Source organism: Halichondria panicea, chromosome 15, assembly GCF_963675165.1.
Source record: "Halichondria panicea chromosome 15, odHalPani1.1, whole genome shotgun sequence".
In the NCBI taxonomy this organism is placed as follows: domain Eukaryota; kingdom Metazoa; phylum Porifera; class Demospongiae; order Suberitida; family Halichondriidae; genus Halichondria; species Halichondria panicea.
Window position 1 is genome coordinate 916,547 of NC_087391.1, and position 21,031 is coordinate 937,577.

General features: G+C 42.7%; 4 protein-coding genes across 4 annotated transcripts in view; all 4 read left to right on the forward strand.

Moving 5' to 3' along the window:
* The first annotated feature begins 122 nt into the window (after nucleotides 1-122).
* LOC135348871 (actin-related protein 10-like) lies at nucleotides 123-3,602 on the forward strand. The gene is made up of 13 exons (XM_064547248.1): nucleotides 123-284; nucleotides 344-416; nucleotides 470-555; nucleotides 924-1,032; nucleotides 1,168-1,275; nucleotides 1,597-1,664; nucleotides 1,834-1,916; nucleotides 1,974-2,012; nucleotides 2,105-2,213; nucleotides 2,413-2,494; nucleotides 2,683-2,759; nucleotides 3,056-3,186; nucleotides 3,274-3,602. Exons 1-13 carry the CDS (start codon nucleotides 190-192, stop codon nucleotides 3,477-3,479), a joined length of 1,266 nt encoding a protein of 421 aa, XP_064403318.1. The 5' UTR covers nucleotides 123-189; the 3' UTR covers nucleotides 3,480-3,602.
* Nucleotides 3,603-3,704: 102 nt separating this feature from the next.
* On the forward strand, nucleotides 3,705-5,835 carry LOC135348857 (uncharacterized). Its single transcript, XM_064547219.1, has 3 exons — nucleotides 3,705-3,955; nucleotides 4,271-4,542; nucleotides 4,886-5,835. The coding sequence occupies exons 1-3, from the start codon at nucleotides 3,711-3,713 to the stop codon at nucleotides 5,788-5,790; spliced, it is 1,422 nt and encodes a 473-aa protein (XP_064403289.1). The 5' UTR covers nucleotides 3,705-3,710; the 3' UTR covers nucleotides 5,791-5,835.
* A 17-nt stretch (nucleotides 5,836-5,852) lies between these two features.
* Nucleotides 5,853-7,962, forward strand: LOC135348889 (E3 ubiquitin-protein ligase RNF19A-like). Its single transcript, XM_064547269.1, has 4 exons — nucleotides 5,853-6,032; nucleotides 6,151-6,826; nucleotides 7,081-7,243; nucleotides 7,638-7,962. The coding sequence occupies exons 1-4, from the start codon at nucleotides 5,981-5,983 to the stop codon at nucleotides 7,824-7,826; spliced, it is 1,080 nt and encodes a 359-aa protein (XP_064403339.1). The 5' UTR covers nucleotides 5,853-5,980; the 3' UTR covers nucleotides 7,827-7,962.
* A 118-nt stretch (nucleotides 7,963-8,080) lies between these two features.
* The window catches only part of LOC135348790 (kinesin-like protein KIF16B), a 149,112-nt gene continuing 136,161 nt past the window's right edge, over nucleotides 8,081-21,031 (forward strand). The window contains exons 1-24 of the mRNA XM_064547130.1: nucleotides 8,081-8,278; nucleotides 8,915-8,978; nucleotides 9,249-9,368; nucleotides 9,726-9,842; nucleotides 10,075-10,107; nucleotides 10,348-10,418; nucleotides 10,823-10,941; nucleotides 11,520-11,589; nucleotides 11,804-11,944; nucleotides 14,739-14,839; nucleotides 15,064-15,177; nucleotides 15,530-15,627; nucleotides 15,850-15,927; nucleotides 16,237-16,320; nucleotides 16,376-16,435; nucleotides 16,733-16,852; nucleotides 16,961-17,012; nucleotides 17,488-17,622; nucleotides 17,815-17,897; nucleotides 17,956-18,024; nucleotides 18,232-18,338; nucleotides 18,552-18,665; nucleotides 19,968-20,106; nucleotides 20,433-20,663. Of these exons, the coding sequence (XP_064403200.1) occupies nucleotides 8,232-8,278; nucleotides 8,915-8,978; nucleotides 9,249-9,368; nucleotides 9,726-9,842; nucleotides 10,075-10,107; nucleotides 10,348-10,418; nucleotides 10,823-10,941; nucleotides 11,520-11,589; nucleotides 11,804-11,944; nucleotides 14,739-14,839; nucleotides 15,064-15,177; nucleotides 15,530-15,627; nucleotides 15,850-15,927; nucleotides 16,237-16,320; nucleotides 16,376-16,435; nucleotides 16,733-16,852; nucleotides 16,961-17,012; nucleotides 17,488-17,622; nucleotides 17,815-17,897; nucleotides 17,956-18,024; nucleotides 18,232-18,338; nucleotides 18,552-18,665; nucleotides 19,968-20,106; nucleotides 20,433-20,624 (2,328 nt within the window). The 5' untranslated portion in view covers nucleotides 8,081-8,231 and the 3' untranslated portion in view covers nucleotides 20,625-20,663. The remainder of the gene's footprint in view (nucleotides 8,279-8,914; nucleotides 8,979-9,248; nucleotides 9,369-9,725; nucleotides 9,843-10,074; nucleotides 10,108-10,347; nucleotides 10,419-10,822; nucleotides 10,942-11,519; nucleotides 11,590-11,803; nucleotides 11,945-14,738; nucleotides 14,840-15,063; nucleotides 15,178-15,529; nucleotides 15,628-15,849; nucleotides 15,928-16,236; nucleotides 16,321-16,375; nucleotides 16,436-16,732; nucleotides 16,853-16,960; nucleotides 17,013-17,487; nucleotides 17,623-17,814; nucleotides 17,898-17,955; nucleotides 18,025-18,231; nucleotides 18,339-18,551; nucleotides 18,666-19,967; nucleotides 20,107-20,432; nucleotides 20,664-21,031) is intronic.

A 21,031-nucleotide genomic window follows, 5' to 3' on the forward strand; every position in this document is an offset into this window, starting at 1 on the left:
ATCTTACTATGCATGTAACTTGCACATGCTAATGCATCGCGCAAACATGCATGCCGTGTTCCTCGATTAAACGCCGCAAAAAACAAAACTGACCCTACAAGTTAAAAATAATAACGACGACCTTTCCCCTGGCCTTATTTCAATCAGATCAAGATCAAGACCATAGACACATTGAGACTTGGGCTAGAGATGTCCAGGTCTATTAGTGAGCCCACAAGGAGCCGCTTGTCTGCCTCCACAGACAAAGGTGCCATTATCCTGGACATAGGGAGAATCTACACAAGGTTTGTTACATCATAAGAGAACTTAGTCACTATAGCTACCACAAATCACCCTTTTTCAGGTGTGGTTTCTCTGGAGAGGCTGCCCCGAGACACATCATACGAAGCCAGATCACTATGAGACCTCACAGACAGGTGCGGCAAAGAACGTAGCTATGGTCCAATGTTTTACTGTTTATTTTATTCAGCTTCAAGAAGTGTGGGACCCTAAGTACATCAACAGGGAGGAGCTGTATCTTATTCTGTGCCGATTCATTAGACACGTCTATCTCAAGTGAGTGCAATGACTAGTGTAACTAGACATTATTGTCGTTTGCATAATGTACGTAGTTCATAGATATAGATTAGGTCACAGATTAATGTTAGCTCTATTAGCTATTTTCTGGTGTACCTTTGCCTCATGCATAAACTTGTTTAAAAAAAAACTAGTGAGATCCTCGTTCCTATGCATTCGTGGCACACGCTCCCACACCCACAATGCGCTGAAGAATAGTGACATTTCAATTGAGCTGGCTCTTAGCGAGAGCCACTTCAATTAACAGTTTTGACATAATTATTGCTTATATAACCTACATGCCTGCCATCTAACATGTGTACAATTGGGACCTTATTCCAACAATTCCAATTGGCCATATTGTATAGGTATCTCATGGTGAACCCCAGGGAGTACCGAGTGGTGGTGGTGGAATCGCTCTACTGCCCCGCCCACTTCAGAAACACCCTCGCCAGAGCACTATTCAGCCACATGAATGTGAGCTTCATTGTTAGAAGCATTGTTGAGTTGTCATGCAAGCTCAGAAAAAATATTTTTATGTTACGTTCCGTTCCTGATTAGGTTTCATGTATATCAGGTATGAATGTTCATTGTGCCTCTCTGTATGTTCAGGTTCCATACGCAGTGTTCATTCCCAGTCACCTGGTCAGCACCTTCACTATAGCGCGATCCACTGCTCTGGTCGTGGACGTGGGGTTCATTGAGACCACCATACTACCGGTCAGTTGCAGGTCTACTCTGTTGCTGAGCGTCGTGGTTATCTTTGAGGGCTCATAACATTGATTGGATTGTCCAAATAGGATCAGTTCTATTGCATACAAAATGATCTTTAGGGTAGACTTTTGAATGGCTTTAGAGCACTGTGTGTCTGTTCTTTACATTGGTACAGAGTTGGACCCTAAGATCATCTTTCCTTAAGAATATCTAGCATATAATTGAACTCCCCTCCCCCCCTCTCCTGCCATTGTATCCATCATGTCCGGTGCCCTTGGTACATAGTGGACCCTAAGATCATCTTTCCCTATCCCCACCTATGTGCAGGTGTGTGAGGGTATTCCCCTAGTGGACGCCTGGCAAGCAACCAGCTTCGCCACACAACATCTGCAAGAGTGAGTGGCAAGAAATCAACATATTTATATGGAGCTGTACGATACTAGAGGCTACTATGTAGCGGAGATAACTTTTACAGCTACTCAGTAAATGTTTGTACATGTATATACAAACGGAAACACAGTGTACGCGGTTACATCTTTATCATGTGTTGATCTGTTGGTGTAGAGCTGTGCTGAGACTGTTGATGGAGAGAGCCATGATTACTCTGACTGACACTGGGAGCAAGAAACCACTGGCGGCAGTGCAAGGTGGGTGGAGTCTAGGTGTGGCTGGCTTGAGAAATTTATGTCTCTTTTTCTATACAGTTGAAAAACTCTTGAACAAAGAACTCGAAGACATTCTAGGTACGGTCACGTGGAAACTGTGTGGCATGGAATTCTATGCTATTCTATTACCCCCCCCCCCCACACACACACACACACACATGCACACACAGTGCGGACATGCTTCGTACGCTCCAAGACCACACCTGAAGACAAGGTTCCCCCGGACACTGACTACCCTCTCAACTCACAGTACACACTACACATCGACGGCTATATCAGGTACCGTTTGTGCATTGAAGAGGCATTCAAAGAGAGTACATGATAGTTATTCTGTGGTATGTTTGTGTTTTGAAACTCTGCTCACTACCGTGTTAGGGTTGTGCCATACTACAGTGTACATTGAAAAGTGTGTTTTTGAAAGTGATTTTGTGATCTGTGTACAGTGTTCATTGTTGCTTACCTGTTTAATCTCGTGCAGGGATCATGCAGCTGATGTACTGTTTGAGGATGAGGGGGAGGATAGTCCCATACCTGCCTGCATCCTCAATGCACTCATGAAGGTATCTCTATAGTGTGTGTGTCCAATACACTTCATAATATTGTTTGTGCAATTGTGATTGTAAAACCATCAAAGTTGAAATCTACCTCCAGTAGAATACCTTACTTTGGTGGTCTATGGCAATTCTGACCCACCTTGATATGCATTTACATGACGTAGTGCCTCTGATTCTCTGTAACCCACTAACAGTGCCCTATTGACGCGAGGAGGGAACTGAGTGAGAACATCCTGGTCATGGGGGGATCAGCATCACTGATCGGGTTCAAGTACGTTGAATGATAATTACTGTTGTGTATAGCATGGCTGGCAGCTTGCTTGTTGTGCATGTAGTCTCAGTAGAGTATCATTGTATACATGTATTAGATATTAGAGTGTGCTGATCTTTACTATTCATCTAGAAGTAAGAAGACTTGTATATTGTATGGTAGTATGAATTAAGGCAAATTCCATGTCTGTCCAGTGGTTATTATGGTACGATTATTGTTTAGAGCTACAGTAACTGATTAGAGGTGTACCTTTCCTGTATCTGCTCGAAGGCACTACATTTTCTCCACTCGTACAGTTACCGTTTAAAGCAGGAACTGGAGGCGTTGGTGGGTGACCAGTGCCAGCGCTACCACTCCTCTCTGGGGGCGCTCTCCTTCAAATTCCACGACCCACCCTCACACCCCAACTGTGTGGCCTGGTGCGGAGGTGAGTATCATAACTCGTAAAAGGAGTTCGCTTTTTCTTAGCAATGTTCTAGATTTTTATCCCGCAACTCTTCCTTTCCATTTGTAGCCTCCATCTTCGGGTCGTCTGAAATAGCCATGATGGAGAGAGCTATCACTAAGGACAAGTTCAAAGAGCTCAAGCAATTACCCGAGTGGATGTCATGTGACCCGGAGCAACAGGAGCAACTCAAGACTGTATCGTTACGTAAAATGTTGCCCTCTGCACCATCAGCTCTTACTAGGAGAATGGCCTCTCAACCTGGGAAGGTGTAACGAGAATTGAATCACCTGAATCTCCTGAATATTTTCTCTACAGTGTATTGCAATCTTATAGTGTAATCAATAGTATACACTCCTGATATTATGTTATCCACATAATAACTATGTACAGTGTAACCTAGCCTCCTTCACAAGAGCGGCCTGGAATTGAGGCTAAGTGTAACCTTGTTGTAACTGAAGGGGGTGGGGCTGAGCCTGCACGCTAACGATCTTTACCGAAACAACATGGCCTACGTCTTGGAGTGTCTAGCTCTCTTGGCCCTGTATACAGGCCTGGCAACAAGCAACTGTCCTCTCCACGGCTGCACCCTGGCCTGTTCTTACATATCTGACGTTCAATTTCTCTCACAGAGCCGTGAGCCCAGCCTCTCATGGAGCTGGAAGGGTGAGAATGGTATCGGACCCTCCGGTGCTGGCTGTGTCACCAATGGATTTAGGATAGTGTGTCCTGTGATCAATGATGATGGAACGTAAGTTGCTACGATACATGGTGCATACTTTCTTCAAAGATGTGCCCTATAATTTATATATTCGGCAATACAGGTTTTGCAGAATCTTTGCAACCTCAACTCTGTTTACGTTTATAATGGAATGCTTTCTTCCATAATTATAAGAAATGCTCAACCCTCGATCGACGCGTGATGTTGCAAAGATTCTGCAAAACCCTGTGCATCAAATGCATTCGGAATGGCCATAAATAGATATATCTTTAAAAAGTAAAAAAGTGTATGAACTTTATTCCTTGCATGTGCAGTCATGATTGCTGATTGCTCTGATACCTTCAGATCATTTCTGTTTTCCTGGGGCACAGCTGATGTTGATCGAAGGCCATGGAACGTTTCCTTAAAGGGCAATGCTGTGCTACCTACTGTGGATTTTTCTGGAGACTTTATAGGATCTGACGGCCTCGTCCTAGTGGGGTATGGTAGCACTGGTACTCCGTTTGGGGAACCTGTTATCCTCTTCCCTGTGAACGGACAGCTGTTTGATTTGACGCTCGTGGCCTCTAAGGTTGTTCTGCTCTACAAGTGTGGATTCCTTGTGACGTATTTTACAAGTGAGTTCTGAGTACAGAAATGTATGCCTGGCATACCGTAGATTCTAAATATAATGTAACGCTACAATTGTGAGACTAATGTACTCAAAACGGTGACATAGGTGAAGTATCTCATAATTTAGAGGGCCCTTAACATTTTTTACTGATGAGCTATTCCAATATGATAGTGCTATTATAGCGCTAACACATTCTACCCCCCCCCCCCCACACACCCCTACCCATCCACACACACTCCCCACACACCCCTACCCACCCACACACACTCCCCACACCCCCACCCACATACACTCCCCACACCCCCATACACATAAACATCCCACACACACATACGCGCCCTCCACAGCTGGGATCCCCGATGCTAGCATATGGCTCAACGACACAGTGGATGGGGAGATGGGCACATTCATCCCTCTCAATAATCCTGCAGCACAGGGGAACAGATTCTACATTCTAACAGCGTTCAGGGCACATTCCAAAACCTCATTACAAACCAGTCTGAAGTTGAGGTTGTTTGCAATCGATATAAACAATTCCACTGTGTTGAGGATTTCCATTGCCTGGCACTATGACTTCACCATAACTAATACGTCCCTACCTTACTTGGAGAGCAGTGAAACAATGTGCACACTTCGACCTCCCCCCGAAGGTGTCAGGGCCAATCAAAATGGAAGGAATTCTCTCGCCCAAGTGGCAGTCTCTGGTGATAATCTAGTGACTGTTTTATTTCGATACAGAGACCCGAAAATCTTCGTTGATCCTAACCTGTATAATCACTCTCGAATGATGATAGTTGAAGATATGGGAAAGATGTTCACTGTAAGATTTAGTGGAGATACACTAAACTCATTTCAAGCCCTTGCTTTTAAAGATGACTCCTCCTACTGGACTGCTTTTTACTACCTTCGAACAAAGCAATCAACACTTCAACAACACATGTTCCCCCGAGGGGAAATGACGGCCGATATAAACATTGCACAGTTACTGGGAGTAGGAAGCAAGCAAGTGAATATTACTAGTGATTTAACATTTCTGAATAGAGATGCAAGCTCTCCTCTCGTGTTTTGCGTGCTCGTGGAGAATGCAGACTCTAAATTATTGGCCGTGGACGTTTCTAATGAGAAGCTACTGTGGACTGTTAACTTAGGCTCTGAACTTTGCACCGGACAAATTAGCTCGGTTGATGGATCTAAGGACTCTTTTCTAGTTGTGACCACCACTTCACAGTTGTTAGTGTACAGTTTAAATTAGTTTTTGTGTATGTGTTCATTCCAAGACGAATTTTCTCTAGATCTACCTGGTTCCGGTATATTAAAGAAAAATCGGCCTGTTTACTGTGCTGACTCATTAAAAATACTGAAAGTCTCTGCCATCCAAAGAAGTCAGAGAAAGAGAAACTGTTTCTCTGGCTAGCTAGCTAGACACATGTATACGGGTCAAGATGTCCGAAGAGTGGAAGGCCAAACTTGATTCACCTATACAAAGTGTTCAAAGTAAGTTTGCAGCCTATGGATCTATAAACTACAAGTAGTAGTCACTAGTGTAGATCTACTAGCTATGTGTGTGTCTATGGCTGTGATATAATATCTCTCCACACCTCTTTACACACAGAACAGGTAGGGCACCTTGAGATCAACATAGAGGATATAGCGTCCCTACAGACCGAGCGGTGTGGTGTATGCTACCTCGAGAAGCCGAGCTCATCATTCCACGAGTATACCAGCTGTCAGCATCGATTCTGTGTTGACTGTATACAACGTGCTTACCATGACAACATAACAAGCTCGATGATCAGCATTCAGTGTCTAGAATGCAAGGGGCAGGTACATCCTGAAGAAGTCAAGAGTCTAGTCAACCACGAACTATACGAACGATATCTAAATCTCTCATTACGTAAGTGTCTATCAACCATCCCTGAAGTACGATATTGTCTCTCGCCTGATTGCCCTTATGCGTGTATTTTGGCCAAAGTCAAGTCAAAATCTGTTTCCGAGGAAGACAGACATTTTATTTGTCAGAGAGAAGAATGTAAGAGAGAGTATTGCAATGATTGTAAACTAACATGGCATCCGGACAAGACTTGTGCACAAGCAAGAGCTGAAGCGCCCGAGTCAGAAGCTATACCGGAGGCCATTCTCAAGCAACTAAACGCTAAACCGTGTCCCAGTTGCAAGTCTATGATTGAGAAGATGGAGGACGGTACGTGTAACGAAGTCAAGTGTGTCGTGTGCCACACCTCCTTCTGCTGGCTGTGTTTGAAGCCTGTGTCTGAGATGCACTTCATGAGGTATGTATTTAGACAGTGTACATTTTGTAGACACTTAGCGGATTCAGTTTCAGTTAAACTTTCAGTTAACCAATGTCCTTAGTTCCTGTTTCACATAAATGTTTCCCATAAATGCATCCTTATATAATAAATCAATTCATGTGTACATAAATCAACTGATCTTCAATACATCATTTTTCAAGGTTACGTAGTGACTTTCTTAATTTATAATCACGCAAGCAATCTATCTCCCATAATACCCCCCACCCTTCCAGTCCTACCGGCTGCCCCATGTTCGGCAATCAGAGGTGGAGTCGTAAGAAGCGTTACTGTTGTCGACTGTGGCTATGGATACTCGCTCCGTTTGGTACCCTCATAGTTGCTCTACTACTCATTCCCGTGATCATTTTAGCGCTTCCCATCGTGTTTGCATATTTTGTGAGTCAGGGGGGTAGATGTAGGTTACATATTTGGTAAGTCAGGGGGGGTAGATGTAGGTTGCATATTCAGTAAGTCAGGGGGTAGGTTGCATATTTGGTCAGTCAGGGGAGTGGATGTAGTACTAGCTTCCCCAGGCCTTGATTCGAGGTTTAGCTTTAGTGAGGGAGAAAGAGGAAAGAGTGAGGTATAGTGGGGAAGAAAAGGAAGAGTCGAGAATTTATTCACATTTGGGACTTGCTTTTATCAACCTACTATTGGAGCTATTTTACCATCTTCCAGTTGTCTATAACAGTTTTTGGAGCTGTAAATACAAGCTTCACTAAAAGACAGTTGTGTACATGCAGTGCAGCTCTATTGTCTTTAATATGGCTATGTCTCTCCATCCCTACAGGTGTATGATTCCAAGTGCGCCCGCAATCGCTCAAAACCCTGTCGAGTCATCGTGGTGATTATCTTCACAATCATATCCATCCTCCTCTCTCCACTCATAGCCATACTCTGTTCTCTGCTGGTCATACCTATACTCATATTTTATGCCTATTGCTTTGTACCAGTTCACATCTGTGTGCAGAGCACGTGAGCCTTTTTGAACACATAATGTTTTACAGTAATTATACCTCAGTAGCTAGAATTCATTATTTATTTCATGAATTTAGTGCGTATAATTATTCTGCGTGCGTGTGACTGTTTTTTGAACACACAAATTGTTATTTATGTGAACATAATTTTAATTAATACAGTAGCTACCGGTGTATACTTATAGGGAAGCAGAAAAGCTTTCAGTCTCTTCATCGTTCTATTAAAGAAAAATTGGAGAGCTAGCCTCGATTTCAGGCCGCAAGGAAGAGAGAAACATGCTCCAAAGATAACAGTATATAATTATCTACCAACTGCTATACTGAATTGAGAGAGGGATAAAGACTCCTGACTACCTGGTTCTTGAAAGTTAGCGGTATATGACATCTGAACAACGTGTGTGAGTGCAATGAGCTCTGTGCAAGTGGCAGTCAGAGCCAGGCCTCTCTCCCAAAGGTGAGGGATGAGCTGCCAGCTACTAACTGCATGGAGACACACACTGCACCCACACACAATATATAATGCAGTCTCACTGTACAGTACACAGATCTACTGTATACTCTCTACGTACGTACACACATGTAGTCTCATGACGTCAAGATAAGAATGTGCATTGTAAAATGTATCCTTCTGATCGAGCTGGTACACATGGTTTTGTGCACAGCATTCATGTCTGTATAAACTGAAGTTTTGCATCCATCTAATTATGATGCTATGATGTAGTGAGTGTGTGGATAGTTCACTGCTAGAAAACTGAACGTGTTGACACCGATCTCACACCTCTACCACCTTGTATAGATTGATTATCAGATACTCTCCTAACTATAAATGTGATAGCTATGTACACATTGTACCTATTCCCAGCACTTTGAGACTCTGTTAGCACTTTTTGCATTGCAGCACCACACAGATAATTTCGCACGAGGCATGGCTGCATTGTTTGTGTGTCTAGCTGTTTGGTTATCAAAGATCCAGGCAGGGCAGAGAGTCAGAGACCCAATAGTACAGTGTGCCTATTATTGCATGTACAGTATGTAGTTAACATCTCTCAATAGTTGCATTACATCCCGACCTCTCCCTTCACACCTATAGAGAGCTGGACAGTGGCACTCCATTCTCTACTGAGATGAGGGGACACTCCACCATTCTCTACAAGGTCAGCATATGCAATAATTATTGCTATGTAGCACTCTTGCATTATGTATAGTACAAGCATCCATTATTTATTATGCTGCATGGTGCAACATGCTATATGCAACAGTGACTGAAACTTGGCCGGCTTTTCTGCACCACTAGGGCATACACTCCTGGGTTTCCGGTCACTAACTGACCTAATTTCCCTGTACGCTACATGTGGGGTGAGGTGTGATTTCCATGTAGACTTATGTTACTCTTTCCCCCCGGCTCTTCATGTCCCCCCCCACAGAGCTCTGGTTCCCTGGTGAGGAGTCCTACTGGTGGGCGGAGCTCCGCTAAGGAGTTCCAGTTTGACCACTCCTACTGGTCCGTGAGTGCCAACGACCGACAGTTTGTACGACAAGAGAACGTGAGTAGTCCAGATGGAGGTACAAGAAGCCATACACTAGCACAACTGTACAGTCATGCAGTTATTGTCACCTGGTAATCTGCCGAGTACTGCAGTATACCATTATACTAGCAAACGATAGTTTTCCCTGATGTTTGACTGCCTTAGGCTACACTGTAGGTTTCGTTGTGTTGTATTCTGCCATGTTGGCAGAATAATGAATCATCAGCAGTCAAAATTCAAGCCAACTAACACAGTGCAGAGTCTAAGACAACCAATATAATAATATTCTTTGGACTGCACCAAACAACAGTACACTAGCTATTTTGAGAGGTGTGAAGTCTCCCTACAGCTGTGTACTGTATTGTTCCCCCTCAGGTGTTTACTGATCTCGGAGTGCCTGTGCTGGAGGCGGCCTTCCAAGGTTACAATGCCTGTGTATTTGCGTACGGGCAGACTGGATCAGGGAAGACTTACACCATGATGGGCTCCGAGGTCAGTTGCCATAACAACCTGTAGTAGTCACCTTGTGTGGTGTGGTTTTTTATCAGTGTGTATGGGAAGGGAGCATATGGTGTGTTTGTGTACTAGCAAGTCGTAGATACATTTAACAAGTCCATTCATTGATCTGTCCTCTTGTTCTTTTAATTACTCTTCAAATTGTGTATTTTTTTCATTGTGTATGTGTCGATCTCTGTACTTGAAACATCTCCTTCTGCCTGTGCAGGATTCTCTGGGTCTCATCCCCAGGATTTGTGAGGTGAATTACAGCTGCTGACACAATGCAATCACATGACCGTGTTAGGTCGTGCGTACAATGTGACTATAATATTATAGTAGTGTAAACACGTGTAATTAACAGCGTTGTGCTAACTTGTGTTTTGTACACACGCACACTTAACCATCAGTTAATCCCCCATTGTTGTTATACATTGTTCATTTGCCCAATATTATTACTGTCTATATAATTAGGATACCATAATCAATCTTTGATCTTCAGGGCCTGTTTTCTCGGATGGTTCAAGAGAGAGTCAAGAATGGTGAACAAGTCTCCTTCCACACCACGGTCAGGTGGGTTTACCAGTTCATACCATTCAGAGTATAGTCCCAATTTAACAATTTTATAAGTTTGAGACTGATTCTGGTTTCAATGTTAATGATTTTCTGAAAGCTTAAAAGGAGCCCGTTTAGATGGTATGCTCAAATTCCAAATTTGGAACGGGCCATAATTTCTAATAGAGGACGTACTTGACAATGTTTTTAATTAGTTGAGCTTCGCTAGTTGGGTCTTCGCTAGTTGACAACCTATTAATTACCATAAAGCTCCACCCAGGTTACATGTGTTATAGAGCTTCTTAATGGGCCTGTTTATATTTTGAAAATCGATCGTTCTAGACTGATGTTATGGCCTTGTTGTAAGATGGTTAGCAAAATTCCATCCGTGCTCGATCATTTTCCATGATATTTTCTTGCAGTTACATGGAGATCTATAATGAAAGGGTTCGTGACCTTTTGAACCATGGAGGGTCCTCCGGCAGCAAAGTGCACAGTCTGCGTGTGAGGGAACATCCAACAGAGGGGCCGTATGTGGAGGGTAAGTGGGTGTGGTGTCTGAAATAGGGGGCGTATGTGCATGGAGGGTGAGTGGGTTGGGTGGGGTGTGAGAGGTCTGAAATAGAGGGGCGTGAGTGTAAAGTGAGTGGGTGGGGTGTGAGGGTGAGTGGGTGGTGTGTCTGAAATAGGGGGGTGTATGTGGAGAGTAGGGTAGTTGTCTGTGGCCACAATTTCAGGGCCTCCAAAAATCTTTCATTAGCCAATTCCAGAACTGCATCTTTTTTGGCGTCCTCTGCCACCACAGGTGTTGAATTAACTATCACCAGATGTGCTTCTTGTATGCAGGGCCGTAACTAAGGGTATTAAGATTGTAGTTATGGATTAGATGATACTGATTCACCAGGTACCGTATTACTATAATATTTTGCGGGGGAACATTTTTGCGAATAATTAATCCAAATCAGCCAAAAAAGCAATCTAACTATTGCGTTTTGGCGAGGATCGTGTGTAATTTTACCAGTACTAATTTTTTGTTGACGCTCGCAAAGTTCGCAAATGGTTTGATGCTCACAAAACATTCTAGTCATATATACGCTTGACATTGTACTCTTTCCCTAGAGCTGAGCAAACACGAGGTGACTGACTATCAGGGCATCTCTCGACTCATTCACACAGGAAACTCTCACAGGTGCACAGCAGCTGCCTCTACAATCTCATTGTGTGCGAGTGGTTACATGTCTCTGTAGCCAGAGATACAGAATTTTATATTTTTCTCACTCTTAAAATATTCAACTAGCTAATCTTCTGTTTACGTGAAGCCAATTAATAATATGATAGAATGGTTGTTGCATACAATTACCAATATTTTCTCTCAAGTGTCATTCATTTTTCTTCGTACTCAGGGTTACAGCTGCTACTAAGATGAACGATTCGAGTAGTCGTTCCCACGCCATCTTTACCATCAAGTTCACTCAAGCTACCTTCAAAGATGGCCTCCCCAGTGAGATTGTGAGCAAGATACACCTCGTGGACCTTGCAGGAAGGTGTGACCGGGGGTGTGGTTAGTCTCGTCCCACACACACACACTTCCTCGATCTCCTTAAATGCCTTAAATGCCTGTGTAGGAGGCTATAGAGTGTTAGTGTGTGGGTGTAGTGTGCGGGTGTAGTGTGCAAGTGTAGTGTGTGGGTGTAGTGTGCGAGTGTTAGTGTGCGGGTGAGGGAGTGGTCATGCGTGTAATGATTCTTCTTAGCCCAACTTTTAAAACTGAATAACTGGACTGCAAATGCACTAATAAAAGAAATTACTGACTAACAATATATTAATAAATACATAAAGTTCAACATAACACGATTAGTTGTACATCTCTTTATGCATAACAGCAGTCACGATGCTACTCTCCTGGTGTGAATGTTTGCCTGGTACTATCAAAGGGGAAGATAAACAAACTGACACGGGAGCACAGACTAGCTACAGCACAGGTGGACACTTAAGGGTACAGACTCCTCCGTTGTCTTATAGCCTAGCCTCGAATAGAAGGGTACTCCTGGTTGTGAAGCAAGGACACCTATTCGTGGGTATCCCTCACTCAAAGCTGTCCCCATCTTTGATACTCGAGTGCAATATACAAGTTGAAGCTTGCATTTGTATTTCCCTGGTAGAGGAGTGTTATAAAATACAATTCTACTTTTAATAGAGACTGGTAAAGGATCACTTCAGCTGCAAATAATTATGTTGCTCTATCTCGAATAAAGGTCGCGTGTAGAGCTAGCCAACGTGCAAATTCAGGCTTCTTAGTTTTTGCTCGCTTTGATACGATGACAAAGCTTTAACTAATAACTTGGTGTGTGGATGTTGTGTGGAGGCTATCTATGCTGTAAACGCAGTGCTATGGCAGCCAGGTTAGTAGACTCAGATGTCACAAACAAACCAACCGACTACTATGCCTGTGGCCGCCCATGCGCGCCTCGGGTATTGCTGCTGGTGTAATAATTTCAAGGATCATTACCTTATCCCTTTCAGTACGTTTGCAACCATGGGGAAAAGGGTCATCACTTTAGTTTGAATTTGTGGTCAGCCCAACCTACCAACTTGGCTTGATTTGATCGCCGCCCCCCAATGAAGACTTGGCATAGAAGATGAGCGTGGGTCAATGGTTATGCACACACACACACACACACACACACACACTAACCAGTCGATTATGCCTTGCTGATGCCTCGGTGGAAGTATGTGTGGCCTTTAAAGCTGTAGCTGGTCTAAACCTTCAATTTGACCGGTAAAGGGATGCAGTAGGACACACAAAAAATGAGTTGTGTCTGGAGAAAGTATAACTTAGCATCTTTAAAGGTGGTGTAGATCTAGATGGGAGCAGTAGCCACAGACAATGGCTGAACAGGAGAATAAGCAGTTAAGATCACCAGGAGAAGAAAAAAAAAAGAGTACAAAGTTATAGTGCTTCCAGAGCCAATCCTCAGCAAAACTTCAAGATAATCGCATTCATGACACTCCAATCTACCACACAATCCAATATCAATATTGACAAGTTGATAGCATGCTCCTTTGTTGTTGTATTATTTACAACAATTTGACCGGTAAAGGGTTATGGACCAATCAGATTGCAGAAGTTGGGTGCATTGGGATTCGCCATGCACTCCAGTTTCTTATCAAAACAATGCAAACTAATGATCATTAATAGGGTGATGGGTGATGCTTTAATTATGTTGAATGGTTTGCATTCTGGGTGATATCAATATCATTCAGGTACATTTGTTGTATATTGACCACATCCTGGGTGATATTGATATCACACGCAAGGCATGTGTTTACAACAGTGGTACAATCCTTTGATGTCTGACCACAATGTCTGACCACAACAAACAATTATTATGCCTCGGTGCGCATGCGCAAGCAAGGTATACGGTAGTGTGTTTGTGTGTCTGTCTGTCTATGTGTGTGTGTAGACTGCTACAGCTGCTCAAGGATGAATCAAGTGCAAATAAGAGTTTCTATAGGCTTCTAGTCATGTTTACTTGGATTTTAATTTGTGGATTTGCAAAATAATGCTTCGTTCTCGAGCTATGCCTAGTTTTGCTTACTTGGAATGCCATTGCAGCCTTTTCAGAAGAGCACGTAGCCACACTTGTTTACTGAGTGTTGCTACTCTACTTAGTAGCTAGCTCTGCACTAGAACGCTAGCTATGGGTAGCTGCAAGAGTGAGAAGAGAGCTGCAAGGCTCTGCTAATGCAGCCATTAATTTTAGACTTGAACGTTTGGCATCGATCGTTTTTAACAACAATCATGGTCGATCATTACCCACTCTCTGAGTTTTTGCATGCAAATTGTTTATCATAATGTGTATAAAAGCTGTTTAGTAACTTTATGTTATGTAGCTTAGGCATCTCCACCGAGACATCAGCACCTGCGGTGCTTTCATTTCATTCATTTTTCAGATCATATTTTGTAGCTTGGTGTAAGGGAATTATCTAATTTGTTCTCTGAGAGTAAGCTTTGATGCTATTCCTTGAATTCTCTTATGTGGCTCTAGTGTTTAGGTTAATAGCTGTTCTTGAAATTAGTTGCCTAGCAATTTGATGTGCTCATATTTCCAAGTAGTAATTGATGTGTTATGTTGAGCACCATTAACCTAGAACTGCTTCTATGACTTCTGAATAACTGCTTCTTACTTAGAAAATGAAATTGTTAACACCTAGAAAATGTATGCTCTTGTTAATGTTTAGTGACTATGGCCCACATAGCCTCTACACATACACATGCAGTGTAACTGGTGTAACTGCTACACTCACACACACACACACACACACCTTCCTCTGCAGTGAGCGTGCCACTGCGACTGGTGCCGAGGGTGAGCGACTGAAGGAGGGAGGGAGCATCAACAAGTCCCTCGTCTGTCTGGGTACTGTCATCTCTTCTCTGGGTGAGCTTGCACTCTGACTTACAGGCTCTAATAATGAGGGTGACAACCTGCATTTGAGCTTAGGACACTATTTGCAGCACTATCAAAACTGCAGTGTACACAGAATAATTATACATGTGAATTATGTACTAGTTAAGCCTTTGAATGCTGCAGAATCTATTGTTAGTCTCCATAGTGTTTTTAAAATACAAGTGTTCAACTCTATATCTCTTTCGCCCACTCAGCTGAGATGTCCAGTCACAGTCACAAGAAGCCATACATTCCATACCGAGACTCAGTCCTCACCTGGCTGCTCAAGGATAGCCTGGGGGGGAACTCAAAGACCATCATGATTGCAAGTGAGATATAATGTTTATGTGTGCATGTATGCCTACTCTAATAGCGCCTGTACTGTAAACGTAGATTCAATAGCCTTTGTTTTGGCCAAAATTGATCGATTTTGAGTAGTCACCAGATAATATTATGTCCTGTGATAGACCTCTGTTTAAGCTACAGAATACATGTTTCATTGTAAATGCCGTACTATGCAATGTAGTGGGATGGGGGGATTGGATAGTTTGTAACTGTTATCGGTAATCCCCCACTTTTCCTCCCTAACTCCCACAGCTATCTCCCTTACCCCCCACACCTTTCCTCCCTTATCCCCACCTCTCTCCCTTACCCCCCACCCCCCTCTCTTACTCCCCACAGCTATCTCCCCTGCTGAGTCCAGTTATGGTGAGACTCTGAGCACTCTTCGCTACGCCAGCAGAGCAAAGAACATTGTCAACAGACCAACAGTTAACGAGGTACAGACTTAGTGTTCCAAATTTAACCATTTTAATGATATTATGGGTATTTTTGTGCGTGCGTATTTTAATAGCACTTTAAATCTGTAACTAGAGTTCTGCCAGTGTGTGTGTGTGTGTGTGTAGGGAGGTGGGGTCAGTAGTCCCTTATAAGTGAGCTTTAGGTTTATTGCTTTGGAAATTTCCTCTGTCCTTTTGATCGTGATTGCTTGTTCTTTGCAGGATCCTAATGTGAAGCTGATCCGAGACTTGAGGGCAGAGATACAGCGACTGAAGACAGTCGTTGTTAGTGGAGATCTGGTACTTATTCTAACAGCTGCTTTCACACAACTTTGTGTTGGAAGTGTCAGCAAAGTGGCTCATTGGCCGGCCCCTTCATTCCAACTTTAGTTCTGTGAAGCTTAATCACACACTTAATTAGCGTGTAACGGTTTTGATTACAGCCCAAGGCCATGCTGTAAAGTCAAGGTTTTATGTGCTCAATAGTTAGTGTATATATAGGCCTTTCTCAGGTAGTGTCTGGTTTTGTTGCTTTTTGAGTCACTTATGACCTCACTGCTACCCAATGAGCTTTGTATCCTGTATATTACCCGCCCCCCTCTTATGTAGAGTCCCGGCTCTCATGAGGTGAGTCGTCTGAAGCGCTCTACGAGCATCTCTCTGGCAGAGGACCTCTACAAGAAGGAGGAGCAGGTACGTGGGTGTTACTATAAATAACTACCTGTTGTTATGGTTACTCGTACTGCAGTGTGCTGAGCTGACCAAAAAGTGGGCGGGGAGGTGGAAGGACATACGAAGGATTGTTGAGGTCCGTCATGTCGGCTAAACTATAATTAATTGTTTGTTTATACTTCGACGTTTTGAAAGGACGTAAGAAATAATATTATTATGATGGTTACACATACATATTGTCATGCATCCTATTCTTAAGCATAAGGTCTGTTACTTCGCAAGCAATTGAAGTTTGAGGAAATAGTCCACTCGCTTCATGTATATTGCTACTCTGGTCAAGTTTTAGTTTTCGACAGTATACATTCAACGAGCAGCTATATATTGATGTACATGTTAATTTATCTTTTGATATTCGCTGATTGTCTCCGTGCAGGAGAACCACTTGGCCCTGCGCAGTGAAGGTGTGAAGATGGTGGTGGACTCCATGAGACCTCACTTTGTGGGCATTGATCCCGACGTCTTTAGCACTGGACTCGTCTTTTATTACCTCAAGGTACGGAAGGATGTGTCAATCATGTCAACAGGATTTCTCCTCGTAATGGCTACATACAGCTATTATATGTGTGTGACTGTTTTGTTGTTATGTAGTAATTGTTTGCAGGATGGCCCCACCACTATTGGAGTGAGATCAGAGCACATCATTCCTGACATTTGTGAGTGTCTGCAGTACTTTAGTATCATTGATTAGTCTAAGTTCAAAAAGACCTTTCAATGATGTGTTTAAATCCCAAATCTTGTCTGGGGCCATAATTTGTCATTTTTCTGCCTTGAACCATCTATGGTATTTGGCCGAAATTTGCAAATTCTTTCATCTCTCAAATATGAACATTGAAATATTCACTTTGATGACACCATTTGAAAGGCTTTCAGAAAATCATGAAATTGAATTCAAGTAACTTAGTTACTGTTGCTAAACACACAGTGTATAAGTATGTAATAGTTGTTACACAGCCACGAGTGCCACATGGATATGCACATACTAGCAACAGTAGATTGATAAAGTGTATGATTGTGTAAATGTACAGTACTGTATTATTTCCACTCTTAGAACAACTCGACAATACCTCCACCACACACACGCTTTTGTCTGCTTTAATGCCCCTCCCCCCACACACTCACTTACACTAGGCATAAGCAACAGTGACCTGTGTGCTGATCATTGTCAGGTGGAGTGCACTGGACAGCGTGTAGTGCTCCGCCCACTTTCCGGACAGTGTTTCATCAACCACAAAGTCATTAGGAAAGTAACTCGGCTTTCTCAAGGTCATTACATCATCAGTATCTCATCCGATTGGTTGGGAAGATTGACCCCTGTGTTACTTTATAATGCAATCTCTTCTATTATTCTGCATTTAGAGTTTTTCCATCAAATTAAGAACAATTTCATCTCAAAAGGCCCTGTATGTAGTAGCTACAGAGATCCTACACGTACATGTATTGTAATTGATTTTGTAGGTGACTTGATTCAACTGGGGACTTCTACAGTGTTTCGTTTCAACCACCCCCACCAAGCTGCCAAACTCAGGAAGAGGCATAACGTAAGTGCATGGCCATTGCCTCATTCCATCTCAGTTGTTGACCTCACTTGTTTCACAGCAAGGACTTTTGGTGCCTCGAAAACTAGACCTTCACCAATTATCTCAGACAACCACAAATTCTGTATCGGTAAGCCCACATTTAGTTTTACTAGTCAACTTCGTAATTTGAATTTAAATGGATTTTCGTGGAACCTGTTAAATTGAGTATACGCATCACTTGTCTCAATAACGCTAGAGGGCAAGTAATCTCTGTAACGGCATAGTGCTTTCATGCACTATCTATACTGTACAATGTATATAATTATACCTGACCCTCATGACCACCCCCCTGCAGCTGCCCAGTAGTCCGACCACCACCACCATGACTGTGGAGCTGCAGTCCAGAACCAGCCTAACTACTAACAGGAGACGGTCCAGCTCTTCCTCACTGACCATCAACAAGTTAGTATATTCAACCATTTCCATAAATTTTTGTACGAAGCTATAATTATACATATATTTTGCCTTTTAATTATAATTACATGTATTTTACCTGAGGATTTAGTTCTGACTTTCTATCTGAGCTTTAGTCAAATGGTTAGTTGCTCCAGATATCTGAAGGTTTAAAGAGAGTTGCTATTATGGGTGTGTTTTGACCTGTGTGTATGTGTGCAGACACCACCAATCTGAAGGTGACATTGAATGGAGAAAAAGTGAGTCACCATCTGAAGTGTTCTTACTGGACAGAGTTGGACCAGTGGCTCTCAGTCACTCACCAGAGGGCAGAAGGTGTGCTTCTTGATAGTGTTAATTTCAGCTATCGTGGTGTAAATAGTGCGAATGATGTAATGTGTGCATACAAGCAAGGGCTTATAAAGAGAAGAGGGCATGCAACTCAGACTATTCTCAGACTCATCATTGGGGCGAGCGAAGCGAGTCCCTTCCTAGTGATGAACGTTGCAATTTTGTCTGTGTGTGTGTCTGTGTGTGTGTCATGGACCGGCACGATATTTGTTTTTTGTACTTGTGACCCTTTACCAAATTTTACGTGAAAGCTGCGCATGGGCACAAGAGCTAGCTACACTGTACTCAGGAACAAAGGGTCAGACAAGACACAGAGACTCTTGAGGCTACAAGCACGCCTACAGCAGGTCAGAGCAGCTCAGATGGGGACCTTCTGAGCCTAAGATCACACAGGCACGCCTGCAGGAGGTCACAGCAGCTTACTTGCCATGTTTCACTTCCAAGTCTTGTGTTTTTGTGATAATAAACCTGCTAGCTCAACAGGACAAAACAGAGATCGAGGCCAGTCACTAGGACAGGTCAGAGCAGGTCAGAGCAGGTCAGAGCAGCTCAGATGGAGACTTCTGAAGTTGCACAGGCACCTTTAGACAATACAGCACTACGGCAGGTCAGACCAGCTCAGATGGAAACTTCTGAGGCCACACAGGCACGCTTACAACAGGTCAGAGTAGCTTTAAGGATTGTTTACACTGACAGTATACTATAGCCTTGTAATTTGGGTCCAGCAAAAAGTGATAATATCTCCTTGCTTAGTTTGTACAGCCAGCTCTTTCGTGTTGAACTTTCACTCATAGATATAATTATGTTTCACTCTTAGTAAGTCAACTTCATGTTACACCATGCACAGTCAAAGACAACAATCCTACACCACTCTTACAGAATAATTGTCACGGGTATACAGCTGGCACAGGAAAGTCGTATCTACATGGACTAGATTCTACTCGGTTATTCACAATCACTGTTCATTTCATTCGATTCATATAAACAATATACTTAAAATTACCACATTGTACCAAATGTCTGTACAACAAATACAAATTTGCTCGCTCGCCCCAAACATGCTCTGTATGCTCCTAGTTATAGTATATCCTGCCTCTAATATGAAGTTTGATGATTACGTAGGATAGATGATAGTTGAGTTGCATGCCCTCTTTTCTTTATAAGCCCTTAATTGGTACATATACTAGGCCTCCTTTTGGCATGTAGATAATTACAATTAAAAGCATTTTACAGTGTTCTTGTGGTAACTAGTGCTAAAGGACTCAATGTTTCTGTGCCCATTCGTAGCTATGCTGTGAGCATGAAGAGACGATCATGTTGTGGCACTCTGTGCCTGTGGATGTTCGCTCCCCTCCTACTGAGTCTGGCGGGAGTGGTCACTATACCTGCTGTGCTCGTACTGTCTGCACTGCTTGTGTGTTTCAAGGTACCGTAAACATGCATGTACTAGACGAATTAGTGAACTATCACTGCCCATATTTCCGTGTATTCCAAGGAAATATGGCCATTCCTCATGAGTGTATAGTTTCGTCCAGTGATGCACACAGTGCACAGTTTGTATAACAGTATTTCAGTGCTGTATATGTTTGTCTGTGATTATTTCCAGGTCATGCCATTTTTTTCTAATAAATAGTTCTCAGTATAACATTGCATACTCTATCAAACTTATAATTATACTTTGGCTATATACATGTAATATTATATCTGGCCCGATAGACGATCCCCTTGACAACCTATTGGCCATTTGTACAGGTGTTAGGAATCTCACAGAAGTTCAGAGTCACCCGGTGGATGAGAGCGCCATTCTCTGTCAGTGATTTCCTCGTGTCTCCTATAAATGGTTTGCAATCGCTGGTGTTTCGAGTTACGTTTAGTCTGCTGAGACTCATAGGATTGTTTCAGTTAGACACATGCATTGAAGAACCTAATAAAGACATTTTATAGGGGCATTGTTTTTATTTATTTAAAATCACACTATTTTTTGCTTTGACATGTTTATTTACAGGAATGTATACATTGCTACACTTGACTGTACCCCATAAGCTAGTTGAAAGGTACGTATATATAGTCATACATTTGCATGCAATAAAATAATTCACCATGCACCCTGCATGGGTATAGACTTGTGTGAAGTGCAGCTGACCAAACAGGAGTATTGTATAATATTATTATAGGAATATGCGTGAGTATTGTGTTTTCACATTGATGATTTAAAAACAATAATTATTGCGGGAAATGTCTTCATTATATTTTTGAGAGGTTTTTAACGAGTACACCAATGTTAACACTATACTCGCTCTGTTGATACGTGTTGCTGTGAATATCGAACCAAGAGTCTTCGATGATAGATG

Bases quoted from the DNA above. Each gene is read 5' to 3' on its own strand.
- LOC135348871 (XM_064547248.1), top strand. From the start codon at position 190: ATGTCCAGGTCTATTAGTGAGCCCACAAGGAGCCGCTTGTCTGCCTCC. The intron at 1,665-1,833 runs GTGAGTGGCAAG...CTGTTGGTGTAG, and splicing joins GCCACACAACATCTGCAAGA to AGCTGTGCTGAGACTGTTGA. The intron at 1,917-1,973 runs GTGGGTGGAGTC...TTTTCTATACAG, and splicing joins ACCACTGGCGGCAGTGCAAG to TTGAAAAACTCTTGAACAAA.
- LOC135348857 (XM_064547219.1), top strand. From the start codon at position 3,711: ATGGCCTACGTCTTGGAGTGTCTAGCTCTCTTGGCCCTGTATACAGGC. The intron at 3,956-4,270 runs GTAAGTTGCTAC...TGATACCTTCAG, and splicing joins GTGATCAATGATGATGGAAC to ATCATTTCTGTTTTCCTGGG. The intron at 4,543-4,885 runs GTGAGTTCTGAG...CGCCCTCCACAG, and splicing joins CCTTGTGACGTATTTTACAA to CTGGGATCCCCGATGCTAGC.
- LOC135348889 (XM_064547269.1), top strand. From the start codon at position 5,981: ATGTCCGAAGAGTGGAAGGCCAAACTTGATTCACCTATACAAAGTGTT. The intron at 6,033-6,150 runs GTAAGTTTGCAG...CTTTACACACAG, and splicing joins ACCTATACAAAGTGTTCAAA to AACAGGTAGGGCACCTTGAG. The intron at 6,827-7,080 runs GTATGTATTTAG...CCACCCTTCCAG, and splicing joins TCTGAGATGCACTTCATGAG to TCCTACCGGCTGCCCCATGT.